Raw genomic sequence first — 22915 nt, forward strand, 5'->3', positions numbered from 1 at the left:
CACAACACTATGCACTGATAAAACTTGTGACGTATCGAGCCGCTTTGTTCAAAGTTGTGAAAAAAGAAAAGCGAATTAAAAGCAAAAATACTTTATTATGACTTCATTAAAATAGTTGCATGGGCATAAAATATTTATCTGACACGTTTCGCGTCTAGCTGACTCTTGATAAAACCTCCAGCTAAATGTTGTATGGTTCTGAAATTAGATCAAACCTGCTCTGTCCTAAACAAAAAGAAACCGAGGCCTCCATCGGTCAATACGGCCAAAGTCGTGCATGAAGTTCAGCGGATTTCGAGAAGCCCCCAATAATCATCTTGAAGACTGATTGAACAAGTTGGTGTATCGCGAACATTGTCCCAGGGAGGGCTGAAGCTCTACCGAATAACGTGTGTGTTGGACCTGGAAGAAGCCAACAAAACTAAACACATAAATGATTATACGTGGTGTCTGACTAGGATTGCTATTGGACAATTGGACCCATTGCTCTACTTCATGACGGACGAAGCCTGGTTCCATTTATCAGGTGATGTAAATTCCCAGAATACGAGGTACTGGTCCATTGAACGTCTCCATGTGACTCATGAAACACCACTTCACTATCAAAAAGTTGGCGTTTGGTTCGCGGAGTCTGGGATATCAATAGTGGGCCCAATTTTCTTCAGATTAACTTAACAGTTAAACTGCAGTTTACCTGGACATATTTGGACAGTTTTGCAACCAACTAACAGAAGAAAAAATGGCCTGCTTTTTCCAAAAAGATGGGACAACTTGCGAACTGTGAGCAAGGAGTTATGGCCACCACGTTTACCGGACTTGTCCACATGTGATTTGTGGGGACATTTCAAATAGAAAGCGTACACCAACAATCCACATAGCCTGGATGAACGCGAGGAAAACATCACAAACACTGCAAGCAGTTTCTGCCTATATGCTCCGACGTGCCCAAAGGTGCATAGACGTGAATGGGGACCACTTTCAGCATCTGTCGTGAGTTGTGAGTAAGTCATTGAAAACAGTCCACTTGCTCGTTCATCCTTTCATCGCCGGAGGCAGGCTGCCCAGTGCAATAATGTGTACAGTGGATTATAAGGAATTTTTTATCTGGTTTATTGAGAAGACGAACGGTGTATTCAGATACATGAAAGTCCACATGGCATTAAAACCACTAAGACAGCCCAACTGACGTTTCGCCTGGATGGGCTTCTTCCAGGGCATGAATATTGAAAATCATTGAAAAAAAAACGTGGAGCATTTTTCCAACCAGTAATGATTGACACTCACTCCTTAAAGTAAATCTGTTTCCAGGTTTTTGCTACCCCATGTGAGACCCTGGAATCAGGGTCTCTGCCCCTATATCATGCTGGTAAAAACCTGGTGACCAATTCCCTTTAAGAAGGTGAGAGAATAGGACTTTTTTTTAACTCTTTCTCACTGGAGGCACCAATAGAGTGCATTAAATCTGCCATTGATGAAAAAAATTAGACTTTTTTATACCTCTGCTTCTCCTGGCAGTTATCGATATTTCTCACGGGTGGATTACATTGTATTTATTTATAGCAGATCAGCTGTTGCCTGCTTCCAATGTGATATCTCAATACTGATATCCTTAGCACATGCCATCATTGTTTGCAGCACAATAACATTAGCTTTGACGCTCGTGCACTGTGGACCCTTTATTTGCCATTTTTTGGTCATTTTTGGTCTTGTTTTGGGAAATACATAAATAAGACTCTGCCTATAAATACGATTCACAATGACAATTAACCAAGCCTATAAATTCCCTCAAATGTAATCTCCGATTCTGTTCTAATCATCACTTTCCACTGGATCATCTTTCATGATCTAGTCATATTTTCACCATCACAATCTCACAATTGCACGTCCATGGTTTCTTGGTCTCGAGAGACAAATGCAATTTTGGAACTTTTTTTTGCTTTTGAAGCCAAACCGAGGTCACCACTTCACTACATAGTCAGGCGATTGTATAAAACTACTTTATGTTCTCTCTTTGCTTCCTAGTTTTAAAAATGGCTCGCTGATGAGAGAGAAAATCCGAGATAACTGTTCCTCTGCCTCTTGGGAAGAGTTTTCTAACATTTTGAGATCGACCCCACCTGGAAACAATGGACATATAGGTACTGGCAGAATTATACTGCACAATGCCCGTATACTGCAGCTTGCTTTGGGGACCGTCTCGATATCTGTGTTTTACTCTATTTTATTTTGTGGAACTGCCCCACATAGTTGTAAGGAAGGCTAAAATTCATATATGTACTGTATATTAAGCTTTGATTTTGTAAAATGTTAATAATTGAAGTGAATTTGTGTTATCTTCATATGCTATTCTATAACGTTTCTGATATTATAGCGCCATTTCACACTCGTTTCTATAGTGTGCAGAACCACTCTCAGCCACCAGGTGGCAATGTAGAGCTGCAGTACGGAACACTTAACGGAATATCCAGATTTATGTAATATCTTCAGCAAACTGTCAGTTACTTCTTATGTTATTTATGATACTAATATTTTCTTTTTGCTTCTTAGGCTTTTACTTTGATGTTATGGAAATCACACCACAAGCTGTTGGTGTTCACAGGTTTGATGCTGAAAACCAAAAGGCAAGTTAAAGTGAGCAAGTTGCTTAGGCTACTTTCACGCTGTGGGAAACGACATATGGGGGTTTGTTTAGTGGCAGATTCCGTGAAAAAGTTTTCCGTGACTTAGAATATCTATTACAGACATGTGAAAGGAGTTCTTTTTTTTTCTGCAGTATTTACATATATTTCTGCAGGTCCATTCAGAGCAATTGATTTTTGCAACAAATATGCTATGTGACCAGGCTGGAAACAATGGCCGTGTATTTGTCCTTCACAGCCTCGCTTACAAATATGACACAAGCTGCATAGATTGACTGTTCCCTACCTCCTCAGATATTATAGTACTGGAATATTAGGTTGATATAAGTGTTTATTCTTGACGTAAGTGGTTACTTTTGGGGTATGTACAGACAGTGTCTTTTTCAGGCGGATTCAGATTTGAAAACTTCCTGAAAAAGCGCTAGCGAAACACTTGCATTTCTTTTTAGTCTTTAGAGTGTATTTTACCGGCTTGACTTTTTCAAAGAGCAATAAAAGAAGTGAGCGGACAGTTCTACAGGCGTTTTCTGCTCTGAAGATTCTCTGTGCTTTACAGTACAAGTCAACTCGAAGGCTCAAAAGACGCCTGGAAGATGCACAAAAATCTTTTTAAGCACTATTAAAAACAGTTTCTTCATTGTTGGAGTTAGAAAAAAAAAACTGACAATGAAAAAGACGCAACAAAAAGGCTAAAAAAGAAAAAAAATCAAACAAAATACAACTAAAAAAGATGCTTGTTGAACAAAAAGGCTAGCGTTTTCTGAAGCATCTTCCTCTTGAAAAACTTGGGTTTCACTCGCTGGAAAGAGACCTCATCTGTAGGTGACCTTGGGGCCTAATTAGACTGCCCGGTCACAGTCGTTAAACAGCCGCCATTTGGCCATGTAGAAGATGATTGGCTTTCATTCACTGGTCAGTGTAGACCGGCCGGAATTCTATGCACACAGAATAATTGTTCATGTGATCGATCTGTGCACATAGAATATCATGTTCGGCAGCACACATATTGTTTCCACAGGACAATGTGCTGCTGATAATGGCCATTTTTAACATATCTTGAATATTTTCGCACCCGATGAACAAGCGTTCTGCCAGTGCGTTGGGTGTTTGCCAGCCTGTTTTAAACTGATCATTATTATTTTTGGTTTGTTTCTTCTTCATCTAACAGCCGATACCACCCTGGTGTGGTTTAACTAACCATCACTATGTTATCTACCTAACAAAGACTGTAACTGGAGAATGAGATCCCAATCAGACAAAACATCATGGCAACGTTATACCTGTCCTGACAGAAGCTCACTGTGACATCCCTCACAACTTTCTGTTGTCTTTTCCAACCATGGATGCTAAAGTGATAAACGTTTTATGACTCTTCCATCTTATATTATCTGATAGGTGTCAGAATTCTCAAAAGATATTGAAATCCGAGCGCTAATTGAGGGGCAGTTTATGGCCAAGAGGATCTATGCAGAAAGACTTGGGTATAAGATATGTAAGTACACCTTCTTGTCTTTCATCTGTCACATTTCATCCATCTGCATGGTATAGAACAAAGAGCAGAGCAGATATCTATAGTTTTGTAGGAAGAGATTCAGTGCAACTTACATTTTATGCATTTAACTGGGTTATTTGGCTCCGCTCACTTCCACACATACTTGCCTCTTGGCGACACAAGCTGACAGATTACCCCTTTAAATCCATGATAAGCATTCCAGTGAGCAGTCCCACAAAGCGAATGACAGCTATCTCTGCATGTACAGAGGCCTCCCACTGGATTCCTGAGCACAAGGCCTCCCACTGGACTCCTGAACATAAGGCCTCCCACTGGACTCCTAAACATAAGGCCTCCCACTGGACTCCTGAGCATAAGGCCTCCCACTGGACTCCTGAGCATAAGGCCTCCCACTGGATTCCTGAGCACAAGGCCTCCCACTGGACTCCTGAACATAAGGCCTCCCACTGGACTCCTAAACATAAGGCCTCCCACTGGACTCCTGAGCATAAGGCCTCCCACTGGACTCCTGAGCATAAGGCCTCCCACTGGACTCCTGAGCATAAGGCCTCCCATTGGACTCCTGAGCATAAGGCCTCCCACTGGACTCCTGAGCATAAGGCCTCCCACTGGACTCCTGAGCACAAGGCCTCCCACTGGACTCCTGAGCACAAGGCCTCCCACTGGACTCCTGAGCACAAGGCCTCCCACTGGAATCCTGAGCATAGAATGAGCAGGGATTTCCATGAATAAACTACAAGTAATTATAGTTCTTTTCCCATCAAACTTTATATCAATCTACTCAGCTCCTCCTGCCCATGTCGTATTAAACTTGGGCAAAAATAGTAAAGGTGTTTTATACAGTGGGGGGGCTCCTGACAAGAAGCTGATCCTAGACTTTCTTGCTGGAATCTGGCAGTAAGTGTTGAGTTCCCCATCAGTGTCATCACAGAGAAAATGAAGCATTATGATCTTCTTATTAAAACGAATGGGGTTGTTCATGTAATACACAGACATATGATAATAACACGCTGTGTCACCCTTACATCTATTACTATGAATTTAAATATGTAGTTAATGTGTTACATGTGAAAGCAGAGTGTATTTTATTTCTTTATATATTGTGATAGAAAGTTTAATATTCCTCTGCTTTTCATACAGTTTCTATCCTTGAAATATAACCTTAAAGGGAACCTGTCACCCCGGTTTTTCAGATTGAGATAAAAATACTGTTAAATAGGGCCTGCGGTGTGCGTTACAATAGTGTATGTAGTGTATCCTGATTCCCCACCTATGCTGCGCAATACATTACCAAAGTCGCCGTTTTCGCCTGTCAATCAGGCTGGTCAGGTCGGGTGGGCGTGGTGACATCGCTCTTTTCTTCCCCAGCTTTCCGTTGGTGGCGTAGTGGTGTGCGCATGTCCAAGTTCCGAATTCCCTGCGCGCACGTGAAGAAACAGCGCGCGATCTGCGCTGTTATCCCTGTCATCGGTGGGGGCGGCCATCTTCCTGGGGCCGCGCGTGCGCAGATGGAGTGCTCTGCTGCACGGGGCTTCAGGAAAATGGCCGTGGGATGCCGCGCGTGCGCAGAAGAGATCGCGGCGGCCATTTTCCCAAAGCCGAGTTTGCATCTCGGCTTTGGGAAAATGGCCGCCGCGATCTCTTCTGCGCACGCAACTCGGCTTTTCACGTGCGCGCAGGGAATTCGGAACTTGGACATGCGCACACCACTACGCCACCAACGGAAAGCTGGGGAAGAAAAGAGCGATGTCACCACGCCCACCCGACCTGACCAGCCTGTTTGACAGGCGAAAACGGCGACTTTGGTAAGTTATTTCGCAGCATAGGTGGGGAATCAGGGTACACTACATACACTATTGTAACACACACCGCAGGCCCTATTTAACAGTATTTTTTATCTCAATCTGAAAAACCGGGGTGACAGGTTCCCTTTAATTTCAAGTTCGGTAGCTTTATTATGTATAATAAACGTGCTGAACGTATGGAGTGGTGTTCCGGGCTCCATAACAAGTCTGTGCAGTTAGACACCACTCTCACAGATTCGACATATGCTATCACTACTCATCCAAATGACAGACTTTTTTTTCCTTCCAGTATCCAAGTAGTGTTGGTCCTCATTAGTCTATTGAAATGACTGAGAGGTTTGGCCAGCATTAAGTTTGTTTCTGAAGCTGTCTGTCATTTTTATTGAAATAATTCTAATTGCTTGTCATTCACTTTATGCATTATGATCAGAGAGCCGTGGAAATATTTCTCCGATTTAGGGCTCATAGACCAGATAGAAACTCAGTTATAATAAAAAATCACACTTCATTATACAGAGTAACTGTCCTTGGTCGTTGGACTTGGTTGACATGCATCTACAGCCGCCCGTAGATCCCTAACAGATAAATGGTAGCCAGAGATATAAAGCCTTGTCTTTACTAATTAACGAACAAATTGTTTAAATCACACTTTTTTTTCGATAAAACAGTACAAGCGATGATGACAAAAAACTTAATATATCTTATTGGAATAATATCAGTCTTTTTTCACTTATTAGTCATTTCTCTTCACTAATCATTCACTTTCAAAAACTGCTCAAATCTGTGTACAGATCTGTCTTCAGCGAGAGGTAAAATTATACTGTAGCAGAGAGAGAAAGTGTCACAAGTGTGTCACGTGCTCCTGGGAAATCTGCAGTTAGGTGATCTTTACGTACTGTGAATCACAGATCTTGCATTTAGCCTGTGTGTTTTGTTCATCATATTAAATGGACTTGAGGAGGTTAATGACTCTTTGTATGCTGGTTAGAGACTTGCAGCTCCATCTCAGAGCTGTTCCTGACCTGCTCCTTTTCTTTCTCTGTAAAACCTGGCCAAACATTCTCATCCATGCCTGGTAAAGTTTTGCTTCCTGACTTGCTGGAGTTTGGTGTGCTGAAGTTGGAGTTTGTAGTTGCTGCTGGAGATTGTTGTCCGCTGGTTTTGGTGAATGCTTTCTCCATTATCTTATTCCCATTTGGTTTGTACCTTCCTATCCTTCACTTTATTCCTCCCTACCCTTGGCGAGTGTTTTTGTATGCAAGTTGCTTTTTGTCATCCCTGCTTGTCTTACGAGAATTTACACTAACATATCTGTCTCAGACGTCCTGGGGGAAAGGGAGAGGAGAGCTTAGGACATTAACAGGAGCATAGTAAGATCGGAGACTCGAGCCTCTCTACCTTAAGAGTACCCCCTGGACATGGATAGTTGAGGTCCCAGTTCTAGCGACACTTTGAGGCCCCCCTTCCTTACCAAAGACTGTCGATTGTCATAGTCTGACATAAAGTGAAACTGCTAAGGCTTCCAGTGCATAAGGAAAAACTGCTAAAAAATGTGTAATAGAAGTCTACTTTCCCTTTCCTCTGTGTGTTCCCGATTAGTATATAGGTATATACGTAGATCAATCCGAGGACTACAAGAGTAGTGGAAACAAAATAGATTTATTGAAGTCACAACCAGTCATACAATATGCCGCCAACGTTTCGGCCAAAGCCTTTATCAAGGCATTTATCTACAAGATAATAAACCAAAATGTATGACTGGTTGTGACTTCAATAAATCTATTTTGTTTCCACTACTCTTGTAGTCCTCGGATTGATCTACGTATATATATTATATTTTTTCTGAGAACTTTGCTATAATTGGATTAACATCCCCCTGATCTTTTTGTATAGTATATAGGTATGTCATCAGGCTTAGGTAGGAGAAAAAGTCATCAAATGGTCTCATTCCACTGGTTGCATTCCACATACTTATACTTCAATGGATTGAGGTCTATTATTTCTCCAACCAATCACGATCAGTAGTATAAGCTAATTTTAATTTTTGGCTGTGTTTGTGCAGTGTTTGTGAAGCACCTTCTGTTTATAACGTGGATGGAAGTCTGCGTCAGACTTGGCTATACATGTATAGCTAACAATTTGCCCAAATATGCTAAAGGCATGTCGTTTGTGAGTCAGATTATTTTTGTGTAAAAGTATTGAAAGCCCTCTTTTCAATTCGGGGGGATCCTGCAATGGAAGGCAAAGAAAGATGAAGAAATCTGACATTCAGCTTATATAACATCAGGGCTATTTGTGTGAACTGAGAAATTAAAAGTAGAGATGCGCAGAGTTTTAACATTCAGATTTGCATGCTTCGGTGAATTTTTCCCAAAGATTCGATTTACGGTAAATAAATTTACATGGATCTCAATACTAGAAAGCTTGCAATTGCTCGGAAAATACATGTGGCTAAGGGGAGAGAGACAGAACCATGCTAACCATAGGAGCTTACACTCTACAGGGGGAGAGAAGAGAGCACCGCGCTGACCATAAGAGCTTACGTTTCACAAGAGAGAGAACCAAACTGGCGATAAGAGCTTACGCTCTACAGGAGAGAGAGAACCCCACTGGCCCGAAGAGCTTACACTTTACAGGACAACGAGACTTAGGCCTCTTTCACACTTCCGTCTTTCTTTTTCCGTCACAATGCGTCAATTTGTGAAAAAAAAACGGATCCAGCAAATGTTTCTGCTGGATCCGTATTTTTCTCATAGACTTAGCGACGCATTGTGACGGATAGCCTTCCGTTTCATCCATCGTGCACTGGATCCTTCATAAAATCGCTGTCCGTCGGGCGGAGGCAACGCATAGAGGAACGTTTTTTGTGCATGTCGGAAAATCGCGTAGCTCAGCCTGTACATTGGCTATAATGGAAGCCTATGGACGCAGGATCCATCGCTGTGTGTCAAAAGCAGGAATTCAGCGACGGGTTCCGTCTTTTGAAACTGAGCATGCGTGGAAGAATTTCCAGTCAGGGAAATTCTCTCTCTCTCTCTCTCTTTTTATTATTGATGCTGCATATCATGTTAAAAATAATAAAAAAAATAAAAAATCTTGATATTCTCACCTGCATAGGCAGCATCAATAGTAAAAAGTTGGTCACACTTGTCAAACACTATATTTGACGACAAGTGAGACCAACCTGTCAATTAGTTTTCCAAGCGATGCTACAGAACGCTTGGAAAATGCTACGGATCCGTCAAAAAAACGGATCCAGTGCATCCGTTTTTTACAATCTGCACAGGATCTGTCTTTTCAACATTTTAATGGATTGTGACTGATTGTAAAAAAAACGGAAGTGTGAAAGAGGACTTAATCATTGACTCTGGAGACAGAAAATGACTCTGCCGTACAAACTGTGCTCCACTGGGAACTGCTGATCTGTGATGGCCCAGGTCTTGACCACCACTGTACAAGGTGTGAGAATCTGCTGAATGCCAGAGCTGTAGGGTATTATGGGATGCCGCACAGCCACACATAAGCACATTAGCCCACTCTCTTATGCTTCAGCAGGGTTGGAGATGGTGCTTTTTGCAAATTGTGAAAGGAATCAGTGTTCGAATTTGCATCAAACTGCTGATTTCAGGAAGTTCAACTCGAACTGGATCCTCAACTGATTAATCTGCTCTTCGCTAATTAAAAGTTAATGAAAAAATGTACAAGCTCCGTATTTAGCTTGTTTTAGACGCATTTCTGATGTCCACCTAAGCTATAATTCAGGTAATTGTTCAGTAACGTTCTTTGGAAAGATGGGAAATCAATCTTCATCTTTTATGAGAACCGTACTCCGCACAGAGGCTGCTCCTTGCCTGTGTCTGATACATTGCTGTAGGGATTATAAGTACATTGTTTCTTCATAAGGCAGAAAGTTTGCAGCAGTTTTAAAGTTTGTGATATCTATCTTGATCCTTGTGGACTCAATAAAACAAAATTGGACAGGGAGCTCTGGATAGACAATGAAGATCTGCAGCACAAATAGAAAATACACAAAGAGTATATGTTTGAAGAGCGATAAAACGCATCTGTCTTTTGTACTGGATTAGGCTAAGTTCACGTTACATTTTAGCTCCACGTCAGTGGCGCCGTCGTGCATGAATCCCTGACAAACAAGATTCGCCAATAGGTCCATGGATTGTAATGAAGCAAATGAAGTCTCTTTGTTCTGTCAGACATCATTTTTGGTAGTGTCTGCCTATTTGAAATGGGCACTAGAGATGTGTGGATCAGTTTGTGGGACTCCAGTCCTTCATCCATATTAGTGGTACCTGGCGGCTAGACGAGTGTCACAAATTTACCGCGCCAGAGAGGAGCCAGAAGATCGAAGCGTCTGATTTCTCCTACTCCTGCACTGGTTAGAAGCACTTCACCTTCATATTAAACATTGTAAATGTCTTTGGGCAGTGCAGGGGTTAATCTGCTTAGTTGAGAGCTCCTGGAGCTAAGGCTCTCAGCTGAGCACTGTTAGCCACTCCCATCTCCCATATAATCTGGGTCCTGGCTAACACTCATTGTCAGAGATAGCTTATACTGCATTGCTTGGTGGTCGCTGTTGGTGGTTATTTGAGTAGGCAGTTGGTGAATTTATTTGTGACTGTTGCTAGGTTTTGAGTATGTCATAATTCCCTTCTCATACTTTGGTTTAACCCATCCTCCACTCCCCGGTGTTTACCTCTGTTACATGTTATAGTATATTTGTATGTTTGGTATTTTCTGTTATCCCTGTTCATATTATCTTGTTAGTCTGGTTGGTGTTTTACACTACTCCCCTTTTCCCTGAGTAGGGAAGGGTACAGATTGAAGGCAAATTCAGGAGCTAGGGCAATTTACGTGGCCCCGGCGTTTTCACTATCCGAAGTAATCCGGGAAACAGGGCACCCCCTAGTGTTAGGGACAGGGAAGGAGCCCTTGGTCCCGGGACACCCGACAACAGAGTTGTGACAATGGGAGCCCTTGCGAATCTCTTACCTTCTGGTGTAGCATTTTATTAGCCGTCATGTTGCTCAGATGATGTTGCATCAGCCTTATCGCGTGTTGTACCGGGAACACTGGAAGGTATGAGATGGGTAGAACTCCTGTCTAGCCGCCAGGTCTTATGGCTGCCCAGTTTTGCAGAAACAGGTATACCATAAGCAATTATTTTCTAATGATGTGCCAGTAAGACGCAGTGGCATATTCGAGGCAATTTTTCACACGCACACCTTTGGTTGCTTGTTAACCCATGCATGCCCAGCCCTCTGTATAACGGCAACCTAATGGTACATGACGATCTGACTTTTAGCGTCCTATGATTTTGTACTCCAGCTTACAATGAGTTTGGCTGAAAAGGAGGCATGTTCATGCACTCTTGGCCATGAAGTATGTTTTTTTTAGTAGGAAGTAAAGATCATGGAGACAATTTCCTGGAGTTTCTGCAACTTAACGACCGCTGATATGCCTTTTAACTGTGGTAGTAACGGGTACTTAAACCACAGTGCTGTTAATTAACGTCGCTGTGGAAAAAGTATATAGCTCCCCCAGAGTCAGATTTTCTCCGGAGTCTCGGCTGCCAGGGGTAGCCAAGACCCCAGAGAACATGTTTTTACGACCCCCGGGTTGTGATCGCCGTTATTAGCGTTAAAGTGCAATTTGCCATTTAATTTCTCTGTTCTCCGATGTGATCGCACATCAGAGGACAGAGAAATAGGGTCTCCGATTGCCCCCCGATACCAGTGTCTGCCGTGTCCCTGGGTCTTCCTGCTTCTCCCCACTGCCGCTGGTGTCTTCCGGTAAGAAAATGGCGGGCACATGCGCAGTGCGCCTGCCGAGATCTGCCGGCCGGAACTCGGCAACAATAGGAAGATTTTTCCTATTGGTTCATTTTGGTTACTGTGATAGACCCTATCACAGTAATCAAAATAAAAAAAATAGTAAATAACCCCCCCTCTTTATCACCCCCTTAGTAAGGGAAAAATAATAAAATAAAGAAAATGCATTTATGTCCATTTTCCCATTAGGGTTACAGTTGGGCTAAAGTGTATTGGACTAAAGCTAGGGTTTAGGGTTGGGGCTAAAATTAGAGTTAGAGTTGGGGCTAAAGTTAGGGTTTGAATTGGGATTAGGGTTAAGGTTGGGGTTAGGGTTGGGATTAGGGTTAAGGTTGAGATTAGGGTCAGGGTTGGGATTAGTGGGATTAGAGTTAAGGTTGGGATTAGGGTTAGGTTTGTGGTTAGAGTTATGGTTAGGGTTAGGGATGCGTTGGGATTAGGGTTAATGTTGGGATTAGGGTTAGGGGTGTGTTGGGGTTAGAGTTGTGATTATGGTTGGGGTTAGGGGTGTGTTGGAGTTAAGGTTGGGATTAGGTTAGGGGTGTATTTGGGTTAGGGTTATGATTAGGGTTGGGATTACGGATGTGTTGGGGTTATGGTTGGAGTTAGAATTGAGGGGTTTCCACTGTTTAGGCACATCAGGGGTCTCCAAATGCGACATGGCGCCACCATTGATTCCAGCCAATTTTGCATTCAAAAAGTCAAATGGTGCTCCCTCCCTTCTGAGTTCTGCTGTGCGCCCAAACAGTGACTTACCCTCACATATGAGGCATCACCATACTAAGGACAAATTGGCCAACAACTTTTGGTTCCAATTTCTCTTTTATCCTTGGGAAAATAAAAAATTGCAGGCTAAAATATCATTTTTGTGGAAAAAAAAAAATTTTTACTTTCACGGCTCTACGTTATAAACTTCTGTGAAGCACTTGGGGGTTCATAGTGCGCACCACACATCTGGATAAGCTCCTTGGGGGGTCAAGTTTACAAAATGGGGTCACTTGTGGGGGGTTTCTACTGCTTAGGCACATCAAGGGCTCTGCAAACGCAACATGATGCCCGCAGACCATTCTATCAATGTCTGAATTCCAAAACGGCGCTCCTTCCCTTCCGAGTTCTGCCATGCGCCCAAGCAGTGGTTTACCCGCACATATGAGTTATCAGCGTACTCAGGACAAATTGAAAAACAACTTTGGTCATCTAATTTCTCCTGTTACCCTTGTGAAAATAAAAATTTGGGGGCGAAAAGATCATTTTTGTGGAAACAATATGATTTTTTATTTTCACGGCTCTACGTTATAAACTTTTGTGAAGCACTTTGGGGTTAAAAGTGCTCACCACACATCTAGATAAGTTCCTTAAGGGGTCTAGTTTCCAAAATGATATCACTTGTGGGGAGTTTCCACTGTTTAGGCACATCAGGGGTACTCCAAACGCGACATGGCGTCCGATCTCAATTCCATCCAATTCTGCATTGAAGAAGTCAAACGGCGCTCCTTCCCTTCTGAGCTCTGCCGTGCGCCCAAACAGTGGTTTACCCCCACATATGGGGTATTGTCATACTTAGGACAAATTGCACAACAACTTTTGGGGGTCTAATTTCTCCTGTTCCCCTTGTGAAAATAAAAATTTGGGGTAAAAAATATCATTTTTGTTGAAAAAATACAATTTTTTATTTTTATGGCTCTTCGTTATAAACTTCTGTGAAGCACTTGTGGGTTCAAAGTGCTCACCACATATCTAGATAAGTTCTTAAGGGGTCTAGTTTCCAAAATGGTGTCACTTCTGGGGGGTTTCCACTGTTTAGGCACATCAGGGGCTCTCTAAACGTGACATGGCGTCCGATCTCAATTCCAGCCAATTCTGCAGTGAAAAAGTCAAATGGCGCTCCTTCTCTTCCAAGCTCTAACGTGCGCCCAAACAGTGGTTTACCCCCACATATGGGGTATCGGCATATTCAGGAGAAATTGCACAACAAATTTTGTGGTTCATTTTCTCTTTTGACACTTGTGAAAATAAAAAATATTGGTTCTGAAGTAAAATGTTTGTAAAAAAAAAAGTTAAATGTTAATTTTTTCCTTCCACATTGCTTCAGTTCTTGTGACGCACGTAAAGGGTTAATAAACTTCTTGAATGTGGTTTTGAGCACCTTGACTGGTGCAGATTTTAGAATGGTGTCACCTTTGGGTATTTTCTGTCATGTACACCCTTCAAAGTGACTTTAAATGTGAGCTGGTCCCTTAAAAAAAATGGTTTTGTGAATTTTGCTGTAAAAATGAGAAATCGCTGGTCAACTTTTAACCCTTATAACTTCCTAACAAAAAAATTTTTGTTTCCAAAATTGTGCTGATGTAAAGTAGACATGTGGGAAATGTTATTTATTAAATAGATTGTGTGACATATCTCTCTGATTTAAGGGCACAAAACTTAAAAATTTGAAAATTGCAAAATTTTAAGAATTTTCGCCATATTTCCTTTTTTTCATATATAAATGCAATATCGAAGAAATTTTACCACTAACATGAAGTACAATATGTCATGAAAAACATTCTCAGAATCAGCGGAATCTGTTAAAGGGTTCCAGTGTTATAACCTCATAAAGTGACAGTGGTCAGAATTGTAAAAATTGGCCTGGTCATTAAGCTGCAATTTGATTCCGTCACTAATAAGGGGTTAATATGCAATGGTTGTTTATAGACATTTGATTGTAATCAACAGCACTGTAAAATTCAATGAGATCCCCTATTGTTTCCCGATAAGACTTCCATTGTTCTGCTTTTCACTTGTATGCAAGGCCACTTCTACACATATGGCAGAAGAGGGCAATATACTCTCAGAAATATTTTCTAGCGTCACAAGCATTCACATTTTGGAATAACAAACTACAGTATTCTTTAAATTTTTACTTCTCCAACACCTAATGATCAAGTTTTTTTTACATGAGGCCAAATGTTTGGCAATTGCAACCTTGACATATATGTATTGGTGACGTTATGGAGATATTTATCATCAATGAAGCACTGTAAGATTAAAAATGGCATCAGCACATACTGCACAGCAAATTAATGGTGATAAACTGTGGACATGTTGCAAGTTAAGCATTTTGAAAACGGCACGTTTGCAGCTTAAATTATTTGTGTAGATGCTAGGAAGTAGTCTTTAAACATTTAGAGAGTCAGCATACATGAGTAGCTCAGTCCCTACTGTCTGCATTTCTACAATTATGGTCTAACTGTTAAACACAAAAATTACATCTTAGTTTATCATTAAACACCAGAAATCTCAAATCAGGTAGAAAGTAATAATAAACTCCAAAATTACATACCACACAACCACCCCTATTAGTGTCAAAAGACAAAAGAAAAATCAAATATTTTATGATAACAACCAAAATCAATATAGTAGTATGGAGTACCACAAACCAGGCAGGACTAAAGGGGAAATAGAACCAGGTATGAGAACAGCAGTCTATAAATAAATCGTATCAATAAGTAAAAAGATTTCAAGTAATCATAAATTTACATTGTTTTATAGACTGTTTTTAGAATCTGTTTTGTTTTTGACCATCCGCCATCTTGTTGTGGTTTTCTGGCTGCTGGTCTTTTTCCCCTGGTGCTGGGTTTCCTTAGGTCAGGTGATTGTATTACCCTTGCCTCCCATTCCTTGCTGGACAACAGTGTTAATCCGCTAGAGTTCTGGCTAGGTGCTTTGATAGCTTTCTGTGTTTGATATTGTGCAGTTCTGGGATCTCTGGTTCTGCTTTCCTTAGTTTCTGTTTTCAGTTGGTTTCTGCAGCCGTCTCTGTATTTTCTGTAAGGCTACGTTCACATTAGCGTTTCCCGACGCTGCGTCGGGAAACGCAGCGGCGACGCACGCGTCATGCGCCCCTATGTTTAACATGGGGGACGCATGCGTTTTTCGCATTGCGTTTTCCGACACGTGCGTCGTTTTTGACGCTAGCGTCGGACGCAAGAAAATGCAACAAGTTGCATTTTTCTTGCGTTCGAATTTCATCAAAAAACGACGCACGCGTCGCAAAACGCAGCGTTTTTGCGTGCGTTTGCACGCGTCTTTGCGTGCGTCGTGCGTTGCGTCACCGACGCAGCGGCGCGCAACGCTAATGTGAACGTAGCCTTAGAAGGTGACCTGTTTTTATACCCAGTCCTTAGATCTTTCAGAGACCTCCTTCCCCCTATCTATAGGTCTTCGCTGAGATTATCCTAGGATCGTCGGTGGGTCTATTCGCAAGGAATGGGGCGACTCCATCGTAGGGTATCAGCCTAGTCTCAGTGCAGGGTCAGTTTTCCCCTTTCTATCCTAGTTCTGTGTTGCAGGTCCGTAACAACTGTCATATGTAAATACAAATGGATATAAAGTGCAATGGTGCTATATAGCTAATCATGTCTCCTTAATCATCCATAACTAGAAAAACCATGTAAGAAAGATGGCACACAAGCCATAATATATATAAAGACAGTTAACCTGAACTCAGTGTGCCTGGCAGAACGTAATCTGCAAATGCAGGAGAGTTCAGGTGCGAAAAATATAAAGTGCAACCAGTGTCAATAGTGCAAATCAGCAAGGATAATCCTCATATACTACATGTGGGGCGGCAGGCTGGGGTCCAGGTTCTCACTTCTCATGTACAGTACAGACCAAAAGTTTGACCACACCTTCTCATTTAAAGATTTTTCTGTAATTTCATGACTATGAAAACTGTACATTCTGCACAACACAACTGATGGTCCTAACCTCATTTATAAGTCAAGAAATCCCACTTATTCAACCTGACAGGGCACACCTGTGATGGGAGAACCATTCCCTGTGACTACCACTTGAAGCTCATCAAGAGAATGCCCAGAGTGTGCAAAGCAGTCATCAAAGCAAAAGGTGGCTACTTTGAAAAACCTAGAATATAAGACATAATTTCAGTTGTTTCACACTTTTTTGTTGACCAAAAATTTGGACACACCTTCTCATTTAAAGATTTTTTTGGAAGAGGAACATGTGAATGTCCCGGGTATCTCATAGTCTTGCTGTGTGTTGGGAATCTGTATCTTGTCTTTGGTCTCTAAATGAGTGCTGATTTTGCAGCTCTTCACATTGTAAGGATAACTTCCTCTTAGTGTATCCAACAGCATTGAACTTCGGATCATTATATTTCTTAAAATTGGAAGTTGCCTGTACCACAACAAGGGAGGGTCTTGGAATATTTTCTTTAGCAGGTCATCTTTGTGTAGGATGTTGTGAAGTTTTTTAGCAGTTTTTCTCAGTACCTCAAGCTGTGGGTTGTAGGTTACTACAAGAAGTACATGATCATTTTCCTCTTTTTCTTGATATTGAAGTAATTGACTTCTAGGGATCCTTGTGGCTCTAATGATCTTGATCATCAATGGAGGTGGGGTGGTAGCCTTGGCTTTTTAAGATGGGTTAAATGTTCATCCCTGTCCGTCGGGCTGGAACAGATACGATTATATCTAAGGGCCTGGCTGTAGACCATTGACTTTTTAATGTGTATCGAGTGGAAGCTGTCACATCTGATGTATATAGGACAGTTAATTGATTTCTGATACAACGATGCATGGATTGAACTATTTTGAATTTTTATGGTGGTATTTAGAAAGCTGATTTCCATTTTTAGGTGGTCCAATGTTAAATTTATGGTGGGATGAAATGTATTGAATTTCTTATGGAATTTTAGAAGTTCTTGTTCCGACTCAGTCTAGATTATTAAGATGTCATTGATGCAATGGAAATAGGCCAAGGGTTTGATGGAGCAGGATTCTAAAAAGTCATTTTCCAGTTTAGACATGAAAAGGTTGGCATACTGGGGTGCCATTTAGTCCTTCTACAGTGATGCTTGAAAATTTGTGAATAGTGATGGGCAAACCCCTGGATGTTCGGGTCCAGTGGGTTCGGCCGAACAATTTACTAAAGAACAGTACCCAAACCAAACCCTGACCTCATTCACTTGCATGGGGGACCCGAACATCCACTGTTTGCTACGCTGTCATGTGCATGACCGCACAGCAAACACTGCCTCTGATCGCCAGTAAAATCATTTCCACCAGTCAGAGACCTGCTGTTCCCATGCTGTCAAATGACAATGTGAGCCCGCCGCTGTGTCCGATGGTAAAAAGTTTCCTCTGAACACAGTCGTTGGCTTATGGGATTACTACTCCCATCAGTCTATGTCTGCTGCCACTAATAACAGTGAGAGAAGAAGGCGGCTGATGGGAGTATTAATCAGCTGGCACTTGCGCTCTAAATAAATAACAAAAAAAGCGTGGGTTCTCTTGTATTTTTGATAACCAGCCAGGCAAAACTGACAGCTACGGGCTGCAACCTTCAGTTATCAACTTTAGCAAGTTTGGTTATTAAGAATAAAGGGGTCCCCGCGCCATTGTTTTAAAATTATGTTAATAAATAATTTAAAACACGACGTGGGATCCCCCAATTTTTCACAACCAGCCTTGCTAAAGCATACAGCCGGGGGCTGGTATCCTCAAGCTGGTAAGGGGCCATGAATTTTGCCCCCCCCAGCTCAAAAATAGCAGCCTGCAGCCGCTAATAAAAGGCGCATCTATTAGATGCATCCATTCTGGCTCTTTGCCTGACTCTTCCCACTTGCCCTGTGGTGGTGGCAAGTGGGGTTCATATTTATGGGGTTGATGTCACCTTTGCATTGTCTGGTGACATCAAGCCCATGTCTTGGTAATGGAGAGGCGTCTTTAAAACATCTGTCTATTACTAATCCTATAGTTATATTTTTAAATAAGCACACAGCCAGAATAAATTCCTTTATTTGAAATTAAAAAAAAAACCACACAACCAGAATAAATTCCTTTACTTGAAATTTCAAAAAAACCCACACTTCTACATTTTTTTAAAATGATAAACACAGTTATACTCACCTAATGCCCATTGAAGCCATGGTCTCCTGTAAAATAAAAAGTAAACCGTTTTCAATCTGGACGGTGCCAAGATGCGACTGTCCATGCTGAAAACCACTGAGGAATGAGTTGCTGCAAGCTCAGCCTCAGTGACTAGCAGGTCCCTGAGGTTGCTTTCCCAGCTGTGCCCCTCAAGTGCAGCGACCTTGGTGAGATCACCGCTAGCACAGTGAGAAATTTCTCACCGTGAACTATGATGGACCCATCGCTGCACCATGAGCTTTTTTCCTCATGGTGCTTGCGGTGATTTCACCCAGATGACCGTTCAAGAAACCCCCAGTGTTTGGGATGTCAAGCCCAAACAGTTAAAGTGAAGTTCGTGTTCTGGATCCATGCCCGAACAGTAGGTGGTCAATACAGACCGCAAACTTTACTGATCGGGTTTACCTATCTCTATTTGTAGACCTTTCAAAATTGTACATATTTCTGCTTACATTTGACCTAAAACTACAGCAAATTTCTCCAGAAACTTGATAGAGAACCATATGAAAAAAGTCAAAAAGATTGGACTTTTTAATTTTTTTAAATGAACATGATCCAATATCACGCCAATATGATTCTATATCTGACTTTACCCCTTTGTGCAGCAATAACCGCATCTAAACATTTTCAGTCATTGTTGATTAGTCCTGCATATCAGATTGGAGGAATTTTAGCCCATTCCTCCCTACAAAACAGCTTCAACTCAATTATATTGATGAGTTTTCTCCCATGAACAGCTCATTTCAGGTCCTTTCATAACATTTCTGTAGTATTGAGGTCAGCAGTTTGACTTGGCCTTTCCAAAACTCCAAAACTTGAAATTTATTCTCTTTATCCATTCTTTTGTAGAATGACTTGAGTGCTTTTCGTCGTTTTCTTACTGTATCACCCACATTCTCTTGAGATTCTTCTCATATATACATGCACTATTGTTTTCCTTTAGAATTTGGTGGTATTTTTCAAAATTTACTGTTCCATAAATGATGGCAAACAGTCCTTGTCCTGGTGCACTAAAACAGGCCCATCCCTATATATAACCCCATCTTAATGGTACAGGATGATATGGCTTGTGGCATTCTATGATTCTACACAGCGTTTTACAAGTCGAGACATGTCCACATACTCTTGGCTGTGTAGTACCATGATACTACCACCACCGTGTTTCACAGATAGTATAAGGTTTTTATGCAATAATACAGCGTTTTCCTTTCACTAGACATATCTCTTCCCATTTAAGCTGAAAAGTTCTATTTTAGTCTCATTCACCCCAAAAAAACCATTGGCCCTAGAGCCTTCTAGCTTGTCAAGCTGAACTTTAGCAAATTGCATATGGGCAGCAAAGTTCTTTTTGGGGAGCAATTACTCTCTCCTTGCAATCCTGCTACACACATCATTGTTCTTCAGTGTCCTCCTGATGGTGGATTCATGGTCCGTAACATTAGCTATGAGATAAAGGCCTCTAGTTGCTTAGAGGTTACCCAGTGTTCCTTTGTCCTGTTGTGAAGATCAGACTTTGATTCTTCTTTGTTCTTAAGTTTCAGTGAATTGTGTGAAAAATCTTATTTTAGTTTTAGGTCAGATTGATGTAGAAATATGGAAAATTCTGAAGGGTTCACAAAGTTTAAAGCACCAATATATGTGTATAGTGTGTGACTGGTGAGTAAGAGAAGTACTCTGCTGTAAATTTTCACCCAAAAATGTAAAATCAAAATGTCAGCACTGCAAAATAGCAACAATATTCAGGTATTATCAATCTAGTATGCACCTAGTTGTAAATCTTTCTGTCCATCGTGACAGTATAAACTAAGCACATAGGCACAGATTCAACAAAAATGCAAAATTTTGGTGAAAGTTGAGGTTGTGCTAAAATTTTACAACTTTTGAAATTCTGATGCCATTTTTGATCAGCTCTGAAGAAGTGGGTCAAGCTGTGATGGAGGCTTGGTTGACTGCTGATCATCAAATTCGCTGCACCACATATCTTAAAATTGGTGACGAGCGGTGCACACAGAAGCGCTTGCTACTTCACTCCTCTCCTCTTTAATTAAGAAGCGTGTGCCTCTAATGAATCACGAACCTTGTGCTCCAGACTAGAGTTGATCGAATATTTTCAGGTTCCCTCTTATTCGGCAAGCTTTGGCACTTACCGAGTAAGCTGCAGAGTGAACCTGGCTTTCTGGATCGCGCCGGCTGATCAGCTGATCGGTGCTGCAGCTACATGTGTCATGGCTGTGTCACTGTCACAGCACATGCATGGAGAGCCTGTTTGTTGGGCTCTCCATGCATGTGGTGTGAAAGTGACACAGCCTCGACACATGCAGCTGTGGCGTAGATCAGACGGTGCGATCCAGGAAGCCGGGTTTCCTCTGCAGCTTATTCGGTAAGAGCTATAGCTTGCCAAATAAGAGGGAACCGAACATATTCGATCAACTCTACAGCAGACTACATCCTAATCAAGTGTGGACTGAATATCGCCGGTCTTGAGGAATCCGGGCCATAATCTTGCAGGGAATTTAGCCTCTATAAAAATTTGCACCTTTAGTGTTTAGTTTATACATAATTGAAGAAGCAATTAGAAGTTTAATGAAACATGCTAAGTAGGATGCTCAGTGCTCCATTCTTTTCTGGCCACTGACTTTTCTTGCGCCACTTCCCTCATTGGTGATTGACAGTGTTGGCTTGTTTGTGTGATCACTACAGACAGTGATCGCTCCAGGAAAACCAGTGCTGTCAATCATCATGGAGGGAGATGCGGGCTTGTAATACCAATGGGTGAATCTCTGCACGGAGCGGAGCTGAGCCTCTTGGCAACATCAAAGGTGCACCGAGCACCCTAATTAGCATGTTTAATTAAATTTCAGTTTCTGCAGCATGGAGACAGCCATGAGAGTACTAAAGGTGCAATTTTTCTAGGAGTTATATGTCCTACAGGACTATGTATTTAGTTTTTATAGTCAATTTGGGCTGACAGACTCCCTTTAATGCTTGATATGTGCTGGAATGATGTATGTTAGAACTGTACTCCTAGTTTTCATGTGCACACAGAGCCTTTTAAAAATTATATTAATACATTGCGGTAAAAAGTGAGCTTATGGCGGCTCATATTATGTCATTTGTTTTTTCACCCTTTAATTCTATTACATCCCGCACCATTGCTATAATACAAAGAAGCAATATGGAAAAGCTTGTGTAATGATACAACCTGATGTGTCAGCCAGGCCCCTTAATCATTGATGGGTTTGAGAATCACAATATTCGCTTTTCTTTCCTGACATGTTGAGAAAATGGTGTCACAGCCAATTGCCTTGAGTGTTTAGTCAGCAAACGATCTAATATTTAAACAGTGTTAATTCCCTGTAAGGTGTGGAAAGACGTTCGCGGCTCTCGTCAGCCACATCTTCCCGGAAATGTTACGATTTTCAGTCACAACTGTCTTACATGTTATGCTGAATGCAGTGATGGCGGAGACAGGACCAGGATTCCTCCTCCTCGCTCTTATCTTAGAGGAAGGAATAAGCTATCGGTTTCCATTCTCCGTAGAAAATACTTAACTCAAACTAATATCGAACTCTCTGTAAGTTTGAACTTTTCCAATAATGGTGGAATACAGAAGCGCTGCAGAATACGGGCATAACAAATTAGTATGTACACAAGAGAAGCGGCAGAAATTGATGTAATGAATATAGCATGACTCCATCAATATGTATACCAGATGCAATGAAAACCGTAACATTAGGATGACACAACGGGAAAACACACAAAGGAAAGATTGCAAGGTGGGAAGAGCGTAAGGGGATGGGTTGGGGGAGACATAGATCTTATTGAAGACCTACTGCAGGGTAAAAAAAACAAAAATAATCATTATAACACCTGAGGTGCAGTAAATTCAAGTATATAACTACACGATTATATATAGTAGAGGCGCAAAATAATGTTAGTAAGGCTAGGGTCACACAACAGTATTATCGCTCATCTGAGAGAGTCAGGCCGATTAAGTTAATCACACTCTGTGATCAGACTGTGATTATAGTGTGATCCGGTTTTCTCGGATTTAGAGAAGATGGAGAAAAAAAACTGTCTGTAAAAATCGGATAGCACTCTGTGTTAGGGCTAGCGAAACGCACCAAATAATAAGACAGAGTATGGTGCGTTCGCAGCCCGGGGTCCACCGTGCAGAGAT

At 41.6% G+C, this 22915-nt stretch overlaps 1 protein-coding gene across 3 annotated transcripts in view; it reads left to right on the forward strand.

Moving 5' to 3' along the window:
* XYLB (xylulokinase) overlaps positions 1-22915 on the forward strand; it is a 275014-nt gene that overhangs the window by 143688 nt on the left and 108411 nt on the right. For all 3 annotated transcript variants that reach the window (XM_069729772.1, XM_069729770.1, XM_069729771.1), the window contains 3 exons: positions 2023-2138; positions 2548-2621; positions 4035-4131. In XM_069729772.1, coding sequence (XP_069585873.1) covers positions 2023-2138; positions 2548-2621; positions 4035-4131 — 287 coding nt within the window. The remainder of the gene's footprint in view (positions 1-2022; positions 2139-2547; positions 2622-4034; positions 4132-22915) is intronic.

The sequence above is a fragment of the Ranitomeya imitator genome, chromosome 6 (assembly GCF_032444005.1).
Source record: "Ranitomeya imitator isolate aRanImi1 chromosome 6, aRanImi1.pri, whole genome shotgun sequence".
Taxonomy (NCBI): Eukaryota; Metazoa; Chordata; class Amphibia; order Anura; family Dendrobatidae; genus Ranitomeya; species Ranitomeya imitator.